Source organism: Falco naumanni, chromosome 10, assembly GCF_017639655.2.
Source record: "Falco naumanni isolate bFalNau1 chromosome 10, bFalNau1.pat, whole genome shotgun sequence".
Classification (NCBI taxonomy): domain Eukaryota; kingdom Metazoa; phylum Chordata; class Aves; order Falconiformes; family Falconidae; genus Falco; species Falco naumanni.
The window spans coordinates 11,129,322-11,146,431 of NC_054063.1; the positions used below are offsets into that span (position 1 = coordinate 11,129,322).

Below are 17,110 nucleotides of genomic sequence, written 5' to 3' on the forward strand. Positions count from 1 at the left end.
TTAATTCAGCCATTTGCCTTTCGTATTGAAATATAGCTGCGCTTGAACTTTTAACTGTAAACTGTGCTGTGTAGAGCCGTTCTAGGTTTTTTGTGGACATGCAGACGTTTCAGCAAATACTAAACTCAGCATAGTAGAAAAATTTTGCTTTCATAGAAAATTTCATACAAAAGGCATAGCCAGTATAGCTTCTTAAATTTAACTGCAGGTTTGATTATATAGCCTCATAGAAACACCATCTTGAAATACCTGAACAGATTGTGCTGCAAAGGAGTAAATGACCAGTAGGATGTGCCACCTTTATGACTAATTTAAATTAGACCTTGTAACATGTAAGAACTGCCAAAGTTTTATAGGACTGAGACGATACACTGCTAACTTCAAAATGTCTAGAGAACCAGATGAGAGTTGAATAACGGAGGATCTTGCCAAGATATTATAACAGCACATTTTATTAAAGCCTCCAGTCACTGGGCACATACCGGATAAAATCATTGGTTTTTAAAATTAAATTTTTAAAATTAAAAGTGAACTACATTATGTTACTTAGCTTTTTCATTATCTCATTTCATCATTACTGGACCAAATTTGCCCTTCACTTCCGCTGATGTGAGATGAGAATACTATTATACTCCAGTAAACAACATTATGGTTTTTTTATGACCGTGGGCTCACTGGTACAATGGCTTTAATATAGAGACAAAAAACTCTATCTGTAAACTGTACAAAGAGTATTACATTTTGATTCATAAATAAATGTGTATTATAAAATGTAGCATACTACATTAAAATAATGCCTTCAGTTCCTGACACTTCCTTAACATGTTACCATGCATTGAGAAAGCTTAATTTCAGTACATGCCGTTATAAAAAAAAAAACAACCTGATTTAAAACATTCAGTAATAAAAAATGAAAACACTTTTGATGTCATTAATAGTGACTCCTCTTTATGTTTTGAAAGGAAATCAAATTATGACTATCATGATTATTTCTATTCCTTTCCTCTCTTTGTTTCCCCTCAAAAATTGACAATGGCATTGAAGTCAAATTAAACATCTGTTTGCAAAATAAACTGGAGTGCTACTGACAGCTGCTGCCTATTGGCAAATGTTCTACAGCTGTCGGGCTCCGAAATTAACAATGATTTTCATTTACAAACAGCAAACAACAAGAAAATTATAGAGGTGGGGTTTTTTCATCACACTACTTGAAATTTATGAAAATACAGACCCTACCAGAGACTTAGGCAGAAATACATATTTTTACTGTTTTATTTCCCCCACTTACTGGGAGCAAAATTCAGACAAAATTAGATTTCAGTGCAAGATACTTCAGAGAACTTTCCTCCTTAGACATCTTAAATCCTTCTGCATTTTCTCTCCAGGATATGTAAATAGATGTAATCACTCTTTGAGGATTTATCCTTCTCCAATACAGATTTTGTCAATATAAAATACTACCTAACAAAAAAAATTTTCATGATATTTTTCATACATTTTTTAGATTTCTAAATACACAGATATATCAAACTAGCATAGTTTTTCAAACTAGTTTAAATTCTACTTAAAATGCATACATATTACTTACATCATGATTAGATGGCAGGATTTTTTAGACAGCAAAGTTCATCTATTTAAATCAATTTGCTTTTTTATATGTTTAGAACTCAGCTGGAACTCACTAAAGAGTTTCAAGTTCTGTGTGGTTATGAATGCATCAATATTTTCATTAATAACTTGAATGATGTAATAGAGAACAAGTTAGTGACTGCAGAGAGTATCAAGCTGTAAATAAATAATGTTAAACACAAAGTTCTAGTTTTAGATAAGAGTAATTACTTGCACAAAGACAGAAAGGGAAAAGCCAAGGAGAGAAGTTTTTGATAGGCAGGATGAAGGAAGTCTAGTGGATCAGAAGTTGGACACAAATAAATGTTATTTTATGAAAAACAGCAAACACTTCAGTGGAAGTGCTTTGTCTAAGACCATGGGGAGTTGTGTTACTGCAGGATTACAATGCCCAGTTTGGGGTGCCACAATTCAAGGATATACTTCAGAGAAGACCAAATGAGAACAATGAGATATCTAGAAGGAGAAAAAGATGGAAGAAGCTGCGGTTGAATAGCCTAGAGAAAAGACTGGAGGAAGGCACAGGCTGAAAAGAGGGTTGCAGCACCTGAGAATAAAGGGCATCAGAGGAATCATTTTAGCTAACCAGTAGCAACGACAGGTTAGTACCGGCACCACTTCCTTACTGGGACTGCCAAGACTCCACCTTTAAGAAGAATCGAGGCGTACAGGGGAAACTCAACCATAGTTCATCCTATTGTCATACTGCTGTCAGACAGTAAAAGACTTCAGTATTTCACCAGAGTCCCTTCTAACATCATTTGCAATAGCTTCTCTATGCTAAAGAAAATAAGCATGTATAATTGGTAAGAAATAAATCTGAAAGCTTTAAATATTCCATATATTTTTGCTAAGTACCAAATGAGAATACAGTTGACTTCTGGTAAATTCTGTGTTTGAGCTTCTGTCAGCTGTTCACTTTAATTATTATTCCTAGTTGCAGTTTTTCCCAAGAAAATGTGGAGAAAATGCAATGATGAACAAAAAAAGAACTTCTATCAGTGTCTTAGGAGTGTGCTGCACTTTTTTAATGCCTGCATTCCTACCACGTTGCACATAAAAAGATACCTTTTTTTTATTTTTACTTTTGTAGAACTTGTTTTACAAAAATGCAACTATTTGTGCAAAAAAATAACCATATGGACCAATGAAAGTAACTGCATGTTACTTGCATTTATCACAAAATGTGCCATAACACTGATTTTTTCAAATATTAAATTATTGTAGGCATTTGCAAGGTACAGTGTGAAACAGTGAAAAATATCCTTCATAATAAAGCCATAACTAGATTCCCTCTATCACTAGATGAAAGACCATCATCCTCTCCTTACTCTTTTCTTTTTTTCATTGTGTTTCCGTTGCTTTGCACTCCTTAAGGAACAGACCCATCTCTCAGTAGCAAAATGATTAAGCTGCTTTGCAACAGGACATCTTTGCAAACAAAACAGCATATGAATTAATCTAGCTAGATTTTATAGGATTACTATATTAATTGTGCTGTAAAAAAGATTATTTAGAAGAACACAAAATTACAAGAAAATTCATTTACAACACTCCAAATTCATGTGCTTCCACTGTGAAGTTAAAGGAACAATATTAAATCTGTGAGAAAAAGAAAGTGAAATGGATTTTTGGTTTAGATGTAGATGTGTTTCGTCAGTAGATCCAGGGGGCTGCTACTATATATATTAAAATGCAAATGTCAATTGTTGCAATCTAATGTTAGAACTGCTATAAATATAGAAGCTGTATAGAAATGCAGAAGGATGTTTTTCCTTCTTAATACAAGTAAACTGTAGATTTTTAGCCTAAAAATTAAATATAGGACTGTTGGTTACATTGCAAAGTTTATTTTTTGTCCTTTTTTTTTTTGTAAGAAATGATTTTAAAATAGCTGGACAAAGAAAACATTGACATAGCCTTTAAGGAATTAGAATAGTGCAATGCTAACACAATCTTTTCTATCTTGCAGTGTTTTATGAAGAGTCACGGGCCTCTAGTTGCTTTTGAGAGAACAGAGGCATTGAGAAATGAGTTGAGCTGTGTATGATAACCCAGTATGAAAGACAAGAATGAACCCAAATCTACTCACTTCCAATCTATGTCCCTAGCCATTTAAAGCTCTGCACAATGCTGTCACACCAAATCCTAAAAGTGAAGAATGGGGGAAAACTAAAGCAGGTTGAAAGAACTGTATATGGAAAATTACTACATTTTCTATACATGAAGGGTTGTATTTGTTCTAAGGAAGGTCAGGATTTATAGAGATATCTTAGATTGCTATCTTAATTGTGTAGAAATGCATGAAGTGTCTACAAAAATATTTTAAGCTGCGTACAAAGAAATATTAAGCTATACTGCTATTATCTCTATCAAAAATGAAGTTCAGAAGCTACTGCTCTTGTCATGCGGTAGTTAACTGGAAGACAGGGATTTTTTTATTTTTAAGTTATTTGTATAGGAATTTTGATCATTTCTCTGCATGCAGAAGACATTAATATTACTAAGAAAATGAAAATAGCTATTTATAATATGAGAACAGTTATGTTCTATTGTTCCATGAACAGCATACTGTTACTCAGAGCTCTTGTTAGGCAAGGAAGGTAGATAGTTCTCTATTTTTCCTTGGCCATTATATTTAGCCATAATGGAAATCTTTCAGTAAATGCTTTATAACTGTGCTCTGACCATGTATTAGTATTCTAATAAAAGCCAGGTAAAGTTGTTGATGTAAGTAGCTGGACAATTGCACAAGACTGAAAGGAGAAATGGAAAAGACTGAATAACAAGCTTATATCCAATTCAAACAAGTGGTGGTGGTGGTGGGGTTTGTTTGTTTTTTAACTTTGAATATTTAGAGGCACAATTTTACAGTGAATTCCTCATAGATCTTCCACTATGTACTAGTAGCTCATCTGCTTCAAAATAGCGGTATTTTGCAATAAGCACAAATCCACAAATCTCTTTTTCAAGAACGCACAAGTATTCAGGAGTCCTAAAGGAGCATGTAAAATCATCATATTTCATGTTTTGTAACAAATAGGATGCATTTAAAGAATACATCCCATGTAAAGCATTTAAAGAAACACCCAATTAAGCATATAGAAAAAGACTTGAGCTACATATTACTCAGGTAATTATCCCAGAAAATCAAGGAAAAATGCACATATTGGGTAATTACAGCCTAAAAAAGAAAAGAAAATGTTTTGGCGATGAGAGTATGAGAAAGAAGCAAAGAATGTACTTATACTGCTTAATCACCTTAGCCTAGCAACCTGAATAACGTACAAACTTGCCCCACTCCTCCTTCTGCCACCTCATCGATACTGACGAGAAATCTGGGACAAGCCTGAAATGTAACACACAAATACCTCAGTGGTAACTAAGATACACCTTTTTTTTCTTTTAAGTTCAACTCTGTGATCATCTATCAGATGTTCCTTTTATATGACTGGCAATAATTTCAGAAGCAGCACTGTAGCTTCCACGCACATAAAGGAGTCTGACTGAACCAGGCCCACTCTGTAGCTCATTAACAACTGGAACTTCTGGTAGGAGTAAATTTGTGCAACTTGTCTTTGTGATAGAGAATCATAACATCAACACTTTTAGTAAGAACCATTAATACTGAAACACATTTCATTCTGACCATTTCAAATTTGGCATTTCTGATAAACACTTTTCTTGAGACAGTGTTACTGAGTTGGTCATATATTAATTTACACACCATGGAGCTGCCCTTGTGTTTTGTGGGTTTTGGGGTTTTGTTTTCCAAACGCCTTGTGCTCTGTTTCTGGCCTAAGGACTGCCTGGCTGGATCTCATCGTGAGTTTGAATGTAGAGAAGAGATCTGGCTGTGTATCAAGACAGTTTCAGTATGTAAATGTAGTTAGGAACTCATGGATTTTTGTGACATTTGGTTCCTCTTTTAGTTTTTCCAACGTCACATTTCAGTGTAGTGTTTACTCTGAGTGAGATGCCAAGTGACTTGAATAAATATAATGCTTGAAGTTACATGGAATCAAACAGCACGTGTTCAAAAAGCTCTAGCTGGAGTTCAGTCGCTCTCAGAGCGCTGAAGGCTGAAGAGCAAGAGTACTTCCAGTATCTGCACGGAGGCTGGAAACTATTATATCCAAGGTGTAGACCCATGTACTAGAAATGAAGTTTTCCTCATAGGCGTGATAGCCTTGCTAATAATACAACTACCTAAAAGATTTTGCCAATAGATACCTGATATACTAAATGTATCATAGTTTTTTATTTGGAAGACCACAAATTCTTTAAAATTCCTCTACCTTCTGACTACATACGAACAAAGCCCATTGTAATTACAATCATGAAGATAATTAAATATGAAGAGAAACAATAAGTTTCACACTTTTCCTCAAATTATAAAATATTTCCCTGGAGATGGCTCTGAAAACATTTTCAGAAACAATCAGCAGAGACATCATGACGACTACAGTGAATTTCTGCAAGTAGTAATAAACACTGTTTACAGATACCAGACTTTAATTTGGTGGTTGTTTAAGGATTAGATGTATAGCAGAAATAAATAACTTGGCAGCAAGAACTTTAGTTACATTTCCCATACAAGTCACGTCCATTGCCTGAGAAGCCGATTATTCCATGAGCCAACCAGAGAACTGTGGCTTCTTTTCTAAATGGTAAATTGAATATAACTTATCTGCATGTGGCCATCATTTACTACAGTAACAACTAATCTCAGGCTCAGCAAAAACCACCAAATGCCAAAGGAGGAAAAGATAATTACCATCTAGCAATACTTGCTTCTTCATGAAATCTACAGCAGCTGACAGATTTAATCAACTTGGATATTAACAAGATTCTCCCTACCATGAAATTTTAATATGTGACAAGCTAAGACAATTTTCAAAATTTTCTTCACTCTTGTTTTATATTACAGAATTCTAAAAGTTTTTGCAGAAAACTATTTGTTCTGTATTTTCCATCACACGTCAGACCTTTACCTAGCTGCTCAGTAGCACACTGAACAGAGACACTATCTTGAGGAACACAACTAACCAGTTGAACCTAGAAATCTGGGGCTAAAAGCAGCCTAAAAGAGGTGATTCTCCATCACTGCCAAGAAACTTCTGATAAACTTTTATTATCTTTTCTCTATCAACGGTGCAAATCAGGAATTCAAATCCATATTTAAGACTGTCCTTGTTGAACTAGATAAATCTCTATTAGCCTTTTTTTTTTTTTTACAGAAAATTTCTTTACTTCCATGTGATTATATAAAATGCCACTAGGCTCTGCCACTGCTCAATTGTCTATATGATTATTTTTATAGAAATTGCACATAGCAAAAATAATTATAAATATCTCAAGAACGTTTTAACAGTAGGTTTTAGAGATACTAGAGAGCCAACGCATTCTGAAAATCCCAAAAAATCTAGTAAATAAGTTTTAGAACAGAAACTTTTATTAGGAGATGAAGGAAATGACCTGCTCCTCCCATATTTCCACATAGCACCTTGGTGTCCAATCAATCACAAGAAATAAGGGAAAATATACAGGGATAGAAAGACTAAATGTTGCATTGTGAACACAGAAACAAGTAGACTGTGCACAGCGTGAAAGCTCAGAATGGTCTAAATAGGTATTTCTAACCATACAAACAGGAAAAATATTATTGTAAGCACTTCCCTGCTCATGCTGATATCTGGGGAGCTTCTGAAGCTAGCACAGATGCTGAGGCAGCCAAGCGAATCCTGGTTGCTAAGATCCGAGTGCATTCTGTTGATTTATGTTGTTATAATAACTTTGTTCCACACAGCAAAACTTTCTAGTCAAGCACCTAACGCTGTGGTGAGGCTGACTGGGCTATCTCACAGCTGACAATGCATTCTATTTCCATTAGGTCATTCTAAAAATCAAGGTGCTTAAAATTGTCTTGCAGTATCTGGGGCCATCCCCAAAGTGATACGCTGTTTCTCCATTTAATCCCTCTGCAGAAATCATTTTAACAGCTGGTAATGCTGGAGTCTGTGTACCTTCCTATAATTGGATTTAGCTATACAGTGTTCCTAGCAGACATCAGGCAAATAGGAAGAGGGCGTAAAGATTGAGGGTCTCCCAAGCAGCGTGTACCATCTAAGCAGTATTCTGTCTTATGTCTTCAGTGAGACTGGGGCATAGGCTTAAATGTTTGGACAAACAGAGCCTCAGCAATTGCTTGCATTCCTGAAGCGCATTCTGTACGCTGGGCGTTTCAATAAAGAGTCTGGAAGGATCTGAACCTTTAGGCTGTTTCACTGTCATCACTTAGTGGGAACGAAGAGAATGGATGAATTATTCTTGACTAAGCAATTACAGTGCAACATCATAAGTTAATCTATTTCCCTCTTTTTTTTTTTTTTTCTTCCCCAATTCTAAACTTTCACACAGAAAGATGTTTTAGAAAGCAAAGTAGGAATGATAAGTTGAATTCACATTTGTTCTCCTAAACTTTCAATTTTGCGGTCACAGAAGAAGCCAGCATTACACACGTGTGCTGATGCCAAAAGACTTACTTAGCATCCCTTACTGAACCCCAGAGCTACAGATTACCATTTTTCTATGTCAGTTTATGCTTATCAAAACCAAATAGATCACATGAACTATTCCTAGAAAGCACTGAGAAGACTCCTAGCCAAATGTGTGCAATCAGGTGTTTATATCAAAAGGTATCAGACTTCACAAACCATGGAAAAAATAAATGTCCAAAACCCCTCACCATTAGTCCAGGAAAAACTTCCTGGAAGCCTCTATACTTAATTATACAATTATAAGTTAAAAAATAACCCCAACATTTGGCACTAAAACAATAATAAGATTTTACAGATCAGCTATGTTTAACTTGCGACTACATTTAACTTTTCTGTATATTGAAGTCAGTAGACAAGAACATAATGAAAAGGATTAAGTATATCCTTATGATTCAGAACAAGCTCCAAAATACTGCCATTCTGTTTTGGAAATTCTGAAAGAAAATGACCAGACAGTCTCCAAGGATTGAAATAGATACATACTGATAATAAAAAACTATTTGCACACTATTACACACAGAAAAAAAAGAAAAATACAGAAGGCTTTTGTTTCCTCCAAAGTTCAAGGTTTCAGAATTTTTCCATGACTTTGGACTTAAATATTTAAAATAATAACTGCTTTTAGACTTCTGTTTTTATCATATCATTACAGCTTTCACAAATGACATAACACTTAAAGATTGCATCCAACATTTGTATGCTATTCTATGGGAGCTGACCATAAAGGAGGTTTATAAAGGATGCTGACTGTAAACTATTAATTCAGATGTGGTCAAAGCTTTACATACAAAAGAAAAAATGTAAATGTTGTTCCTGCCAGAACCACACCAGTGATTGCCACGTATGCTGCCATGGAGGGCTGCACTGCAGCACAAACACCACATTATGATGTTAATTTCTGGCATCAGCAATTCCTAATGAGGGTCACTGTTTCATTCTTTTTTTGAACTGTCCTGGGGAGCAGACCAGTTACCCTCTGGGGTCAATAAAGCAGCCATTGAGAGGCAAGTTTGTATTTTTCACATAATTTTTACTGGGAAGTACCTTACAACTTTCACTTTCACCAGCACATACACACCTAGAATACCCACAATGCAGTGTAAATAGATGGTCATACCCCAAAAATTTTTTCTTTTCCCTATGAACTTCAATTTCTAAGACGTTCTTTTAGCTGCCCAAACAGATTATGGGAACTGCTGCCAGTCAGCTAAACTCTATATTGACACTTCATTGTTTTGTTGTCATCCGGCAGTCCGAGAAGGTTTTATGCCAATGATTTATTCTTCACATTCTTTAAGACAGCAACAATTCCATACTTTTGTCCATATTAACATAAGAACTGCAGTTCTGTCTTAATTTTTAGAGACTCTCTTGAGTTTTCTGCAATAATGTGAGTATTCACAGTGTAAAAATCAGAGTGTGTTGAACATCCAGCGTGACTTGATCAGCTGAGAGGAGGGAGAAGAAACATTTATCAAGGTTCCTGCATTTGGTGGTACTTTACTACATTCCTTTGCTGACAAGACTCAGGCAGGCCCCTGAATCAACTTCAGCCACAGATGTTTAAGTTGCAGTGAGAAAAATATTGTTTCATTTTTGGGGGTGATGGCAATTCTGCTTAAGACAGTAATAAGGAAAAAAAAATCCATCAACTTCTATTGTTGCATATCATTATTGGATTAAAGTTAAAACCTTGTGTCTTTAAAAGCGTGTGCAAAACATCATCACATTATTATTATTATACTGTATACTGTATCTATATACACAATAAGTGCCTTAAGTAGTATTTGCAACACAGCTAAGAGGGAGGCAGTCCAGAGGAGAAAAGTAAACAGCTTTACTGATAAACAGAGCCCAGCAACACCAGAAAAAAATCTTCTTGATTGCTCAAGGAACTCTCAAACTTCAACACACAATGTGTCTCACCATCCAGGAAGCAGCAGGTTTCACAGTTTTCCTGCAGTCCAATGTACACTTGTCTCTCCTGAGCTTAAGACTGCAAGTGTATTGTTGAACTGCTTCTGTACATATTAAAACACATAATTTAAACAAAATTATTTCGCTGATACTGAGAGGCAGCAGCAGAAGCTCACTGCCAAAGACTTGAGACTGTTCCTCAGCCAGTGTCAGGGCTGGGGTAGGTCAGCCTCACAGACCTGGAAGAAGAGGGTCGTTATCTTTTGTGGCAATCGGCAAAAGAAGAAAGCGAACCACAGGGTGAGAGGAGAGCAGCCATGGACCAGTTTTGCTGGTAGCGATTTTGTAGCCTAACTACATTTCTACATAGTACATAGGCTACATTTGTAGCCTAACTGATTTCAGAAATCAGTTGCAATTTTAATAACACATTTGTCTGAACTTCAGCACAACCTTTCACGAGCATCTCCTTAAAAGTCTAGAAGTGGTTTGTGCCTCTAAAGGCATCCTCAGTACTGATAAGATTCTTTGAAATTCTTTGGTCTACTGCAGGGCACATCTTAGCAATTGCAAAAGCTTATCCCAGACAGATTCAAAGCAAGCAAAGACATCAGACTTGTCCATGCATGTTTCACTAATCTGTCCTATTAAATATGACAAGCAAAATCTTAAGAGACAGGACTCTTCTGGTTCTCTGGCATTTCCCTCTGATACTCTTCATAGCAAGAAGTGACCTAAAGTTTCTACAGTCAAATAAGTGGCCCTAAAGCGAAGTGCACCTACATAATGGTACCTTTGTCTATTGCTTAAAAAGCATGAATACGCACGCTTTAGAAATAGATTGTAGAAATAATAGGACAACATCAGAAAAGGATCACCAGCTCTAAAATGAAAGCACTCACCCCTAAAAAAATATATCTGGTTTTACTGATGAAGCTCCATTTAGAAAATCCTGACTCTACAGAACATCTTAGTATTCACCTCAACTAAGAGCATGTTTTTTACTTGAATCTCAACCAGATGGATGCAATTTCAATCTTAAAGATTCAGTATTTTTATATGCTTAAGTGAAATAAATGCCTGATAGCCTACCAAGTCCAGTTAGGGTCACCAGGCCAACAGTTACCGAAGGCTTGGGGTAACTTTTGAAAATCTGGTCTTTCAAGTCCCCAACATGTAACTGTTCAAGTAGAACTATCCTTGGTCAAGCGTGTCAAAGGAGAAAAAAAGCATTTAAGAACTCCAATAGTTCCTAATCTAATAAATACTAGATTTATTAGTAACTGAACTTTAATGGTTAGTTTAATATGCCTTAAAATACTTACTTCAGAATTACACAGCCTGTACCAGTAGGAGGAGCCGTCCAAAACACTTGAATGCGTGTCCTTCTTCTAGGCGTGCTCTCGGTAACAGCAACAGGACAATTACTCATGAACTGTGTTTCTTCCTCATCTATGATCTAAGGAAGCATAAAAAGAAGAATGTAACAATATAAGGACAGACATAGCCAACACCTCTCAAATATGTTTTGTCAGCTCATGTTTTCCTTCACTGGGATTACTTAGAATATTCTCTGCTTAGCTCAGCATTACTTTTGTAAACGTATTTATAACATGCAGATCACTCACTGAAATGAAAACATCAAGCCCACAAAACAAAGACAGAAGAATAATTCAGTTCTAGGTGAACAGAAGTTTGTCTTTTCTGAGCATGTCTGCAAATAACCTTTTTGGTAGATCCTGATTACTGGAACTTCCTATAAATATTAATGAACTGAAAATAATAAAAGATGCTTAATTCTATTTTTTAATATATTATTTGAACTGGTTAGGAAGATGGAACATGTTAAAGGAAAAAGGGGAGTCGGTCTGTTTACTTTTTTGTTAGCTTTTTAAGATAACCTTTCTTTAAACAGTATTATTCTTAGGGTATCAAAAGAATGTCCAGGTCAAAAGAGGTAGTATGTGAATCATAATAATCTATAATTCAGAGACCATTATTTAGTCCAATCTGCACACATTTTTGCTTTTCTGATTGATTGATATTTAACAGAAGGGTTTAAGTGGTTTATGTCAATACGAAATGAGATAGGCTGCTTTGGTACCTGTGGTGTTCTAAGGATTTTACTCAAAAGTGTCTGTGACCAAATAGCTTTCTCACTACATATGTACTTCATGGATCATACTTTAAGCCTTCTGTTTATCAGATCTCAAAAAAAATTCATGAGAAGCTGCCAAATTTTATTTGGAAACAGGCAATGCTATGATATTGCTACATTTCTCTTCAAAATTATTCAGTGGTCTGCTTTTATTCAATGAAGCCACAATTCACACTACATTGGGTCCAGATTTAGCCAATGAATTACAAACCTTACCATTCTGAGAAAGAAGTTGTATTTATCAATTTATAACAAGACCCAACTCTGAAGGAGATTTTTCAGAATTCTGGTACTAATAACTCACACAGTTTTACCAGATTACAATTTAAGAAAATAATCTTCTGGCAGTAAATGGAACTTTAAACAAGTACTTTGACAAAAACCCCACCCTATTTTACATTCTGAAAAAGTAGCGATATCTAAAGTTTGACCAGATCTACTTTAGTGAGCAGACATACATGTTGTCTCACCCAGTGATACTGCCAGCATTCCCAAATATTTTTAGATGAGCCAACAAACATTTCTGGTTTTTCCATGGCAAAATAAAGGGACACTGGCCCAGAGGAGTGCTGGGAAACTATATTTAGCAGGGCAATAGGGTAAAGGTTAATCTAAACCCATTAATATTTTCCAACTTTTTTAATGCTTTGTAGAATCTGTGTAACTAAACACAATATGTACGGCTGCTACTTCACTAGATTTTTATTAATGGGAAGCATGGGATCTACTGGTAGGCTTAAGCTCACACTCCACAGTTTCTCCTTTCACTTGATGCAGTGTAATATATTTAATTTGAATCAAGGAATCCCTAGTCTACAATTCCATCTTGGCTATCAACTGTATTTATTCTTTCTGCCTTATTCCTGCAACAGTAAAGATAAAAACCCGTTTACTTGTTCCAATATTCAGGACCATATTGATTGACCTTTTATCCGTATCTCACAGTAATTCATTTTCAATCAAAACCTAATTCTGGTGGAAGTTTTTGAGTGAAAAAAAAATACTATCTCATACAAAATAAAATATTATTGTACGTTATATCAAAGCATGATAATTCCCATTACAAGGGCCCTCAGAACGTCATCTGAAAGTTCTTAAAAAAAGACAGCTTTTCCAGAAAAATTGAAATAATGCAAATGACTGTACAAGTTTCACTAGTTCCATATTCTCTTCCCAGATGAAAACTGCAAAATAGCCTACACAATTTCTGCAACCTAGCAAGTTATGAATGTTCTCAAGATATGCAGATGTCTCTAATGAAATAATTTTAAAGTTCTGGTTGTGTTTTAGAACATAGTCCTGGAAGAACAGGAAGTGGTTGAACCTCAAGGCTACATCATGATTTCCTGCATCACTAACCATCAAAGCAAGAAGACTTACGCAGTTAAGTATCTCCTGGGAAAACCTGACCATAAAAGAATAAGGTCCTTCAAAGAGAGTTCCTTTGAAGAAAAATTAGACAGAAGCTTTCTTAATAAAGACTCCCAATGCTGACAGAATAAAGAACATCTAAACTACTTGGAAAAGCTCAAATGCCCACTGATCTGAGAGGATTAAATAAAAAGTTATTATAAGAAATTTTATAAAATTCAGAGGAGTTATCCAGATTCTAGGACTTCAGATAAATATAAACCCATCTCAAATATATTTGTTGGAAAGATGGGTTTTCTTCCATGTCTGTGGGGGTTTGAGTCTTTATAAAAAGTTCTTATGGGCAACGCAGAATGGATTCACTACATATACAATAGTATTCCATGGTATTTTAGAGTGCTGGACGATATTATTGCACTCACACATAACACAGGAGAAAGCAATTGTACTCTGGCCAACTTGGGGGGGGGGGGAGCTGCGCATGCACGCAAATACATAATCTCTAAAAATAATATAATCCTGAATTTTCTTCTGGAATCAAGTCAGACCACATAGGCATGAAGGAAATAATTGGCAAGAAAAAGAAACACGGATTAAAATGTAGCATTTGTAAAATTATAGCTTCTAAACCCCAGGTTATCTGTAATGGGAAGCCTTACACTTTCAGGAATAGGCCAGTAATTTAACAACATGTTGGACAAAAATCCTAAAAATTAAAATAAGCACTTGGCCAAAGAATCTGAGATCTCAGAGAGAGGATCTCTATGTGGCTAATTCTTTCGAATTCACAAATGCAATGGCATTAATTCTTAACATTCTGTTTAGTTTCTGTGTGGGTTTTGTGGTTATTTTAGGGGTTTCTTCCCATTATGATTGTAATATTATTGGACTAATTTATTCCTTCAGGGAACTAGTGTAAATCCTGAACAAGACTCAGAGTTAACCCAGATTTGAATGAGTATCACAGAAAGTAGAACTCATCTGAACTTGGGTAAATCTAGAAACATGGAAGTAGGGACATTAAAAGGGAGAATTTACCACCTCCAGGCTCAGTTGTGCATTCTTTGCATATTCCAGACACTGATGAGATTGAGGACGATTTTGGTCTGTTCCTGAAAAGTAGGACTGGATAACTGCTTAGTTGTTAAACACATGAACAAGTGGTTTTCTTTTCTCAGAATTGGAACATTTCATGCTGAGTGACAGAGCTTCCTGTCTGTTTCTGATTTCTACACACTTAGTCAAATAAAGGAAACCAGGCAATTGTCCTGTCTGTTGTTAATTTCGTATACATATTTAAGGGGAAAAAAAAAAGTAAAAATGCTACACAACACAAAAAAAGGATCAAGCACAAAAGGAGATGAAGTTACATAAATCCTCTACTGCCTGGTGTCTACTTCCTTAGTTTAAACCACTGGCTAGGTTCTTCAGCACCACTTCCCCTTCCACGGGCTCATTATCACTTTCCACCCACTGAAACAGCTGTGTTCTACTGGAACAACTGAGTTTAAAAACAATGAAACAAAAACCCCACACAAAGTTCACAAGATAAGCAATTTTGTGGGCAGTTTTCTTCTCTGGAAGAGGTAATATGGAGTCTGACTTCCAGAATGTTGCAAAACTATCTTCTCCTTGAGGAAACTTTCCATTATAAAAATTGGGTCTGCATAATGGCAATAATACTTGGCCTTTAGGAATTATTCTAGAACAGATTATTTATTATATGGAATGAAAAACTAATGATGTACAAAGTCAGTTTAAAAACAAAAACTACCTCAAAGATATGCTTCATGTAACCAATTTGTTTGACTAAAGGACACAGTAGTTCCTTCAGAGTCTGGGCTTAGAATCAAAAGAATCAAAACTGTGACTTTTTTTGCAGTGTCAGTAACCAATCTGATGCTGACTATGATTCAAAGCTGTGTAGTACCACCAAGCACTGCTGGGCTCTCAGTAAGATTTGTCATCTTTAACACCACACCAGAAGACTGGAGTTGTCTGATAACGAGCCATACCTTGGAGCACTAGAGAAAAGTGAGCATATCTATTCAACAAAGGCATTGCTAAAATGCACTTGTAGATCATCACTATGTTCTGGTAACTTCTAGCACAAACTTTACATAGATGTCCTACAATGTTGCAACTGGAAAACAAGTTTACTTCTTGAATTATTACCTGATCACAGATTTTATGAATTAAAGATTAAATGCATCAGATAACATGATGGTAAATTCTCTGAAAGCAGTATCAGCACAAGTTACATGCCTCACCACCTACCTGCCTCTCTGTGCATCCATCTACCTGCTTGTTTTACATCCCATGCACGAGGTAGTTGGAATCATGGGGTGGGGGCAGGTAAAGGACCCTTCCAATTCTACATGGTGTAATACCAGACAGTCAGATCAAGTCTTCAATGTATATCAGCAAAAGAAGAGGAAAACAATGAAGGATTTCTAAATCACCTTCCAAAAGGGGGGGGGGGGGGGGGGGGGGGGGGGCACGACACCAAACCCCTAAACAATTGATTTGTGCATAAGATGTTCTAAGAAATATATTTGAATTCTGTCCAACTATCTTTTCCTTCTTTAAAACAAACAATTTGAAAAGTGTGTTCCTTGCAAAAAAGGCTGTGTTGGATGATCAAAAGGAAAAAAAGCTACTGAGAGAGTCTTGTATGAGAATCTTATGCATTACAGTGTCCCACAAATTTTTGCTAGCAAGAATCTTACAGTCATACTGTACTTCATATTGATCTTCATGCTAAACAGACCCAAGAGCTACATAACACCTGTTGTAGGACAGACAGCAGGGTCTATTCTAAGGTGCAATTCAAACAAAAGCAGAAAGAAAGTAGTTCAACGTGAAGAGAACCTGAAGGGCATTAAAGATACAGCACTAGACTTGGAGCTTTTTACACTAAACAGCCTTTCCTGCCTAGGAGACTGTCTACGGAACGCTTAAAACTGTAATTTCTTCTATACTTAATTCAGTATATATGAAAAGTTGTATATTGACAGATACAGATTAAATGCTGTTAAGTTATTGTTATAAATTTAAAATGTTATATTGTATATTTTTCTTGAGTTTGAACCATAGTTAACAATGTTGTAAAATGTTGAATTATAAGGCTTACGCAGGGTTATGCTTGTAAAGTGAAAATGTGCAATTAAGTAAAAGCTGTCCGAGAGATGAATGAACATCGATTGTTGTGAATTGATACAGTTTTCATCTAAGTAGTCACTAAGAGTGGACTACAAGGTCCAAAGTTTAATCTTCGTTTCCCATGATTTTTTCTTGTGGACTGTAACATTAATATTTCCATGAAAACAGTTGGGTAAATTAATTCAAGCTACTTTACCAGACTATACAACTAGTATTTTTGCCAGATAATCCAGCTTTTCCCAGATAAAATAACACTTTTACAATCTCAAACAGATAAACTATATTAGGCACTGAAAGCTCACTGTTCTCATCA

At 35.7% G+C, this 17,110-nt stretch overlaps 1 protein-coding gene across 1 annotated transcript in view; it reads right to left on the reverse strand.

Annotated features, from left to right (window-relative positions):
- SPON1 (spondin 1) overlaps positions 1–17,110 on the reverse strand; it is a 199,816-nt gene that overhangs the window by 149,093 nt on the left and 33,613 nt on the right. Inside the window, exon 3 of the mRNA XM_040609232.1 lies at positions 11,432–11,565. Coding sequence (XP_040465166.1) covers positions 11,432–11,565 — 134 coding nt within the window. The remainder of the gene's footprint in view (positions 1–11,431; positions 11,566–17,110) is intronic.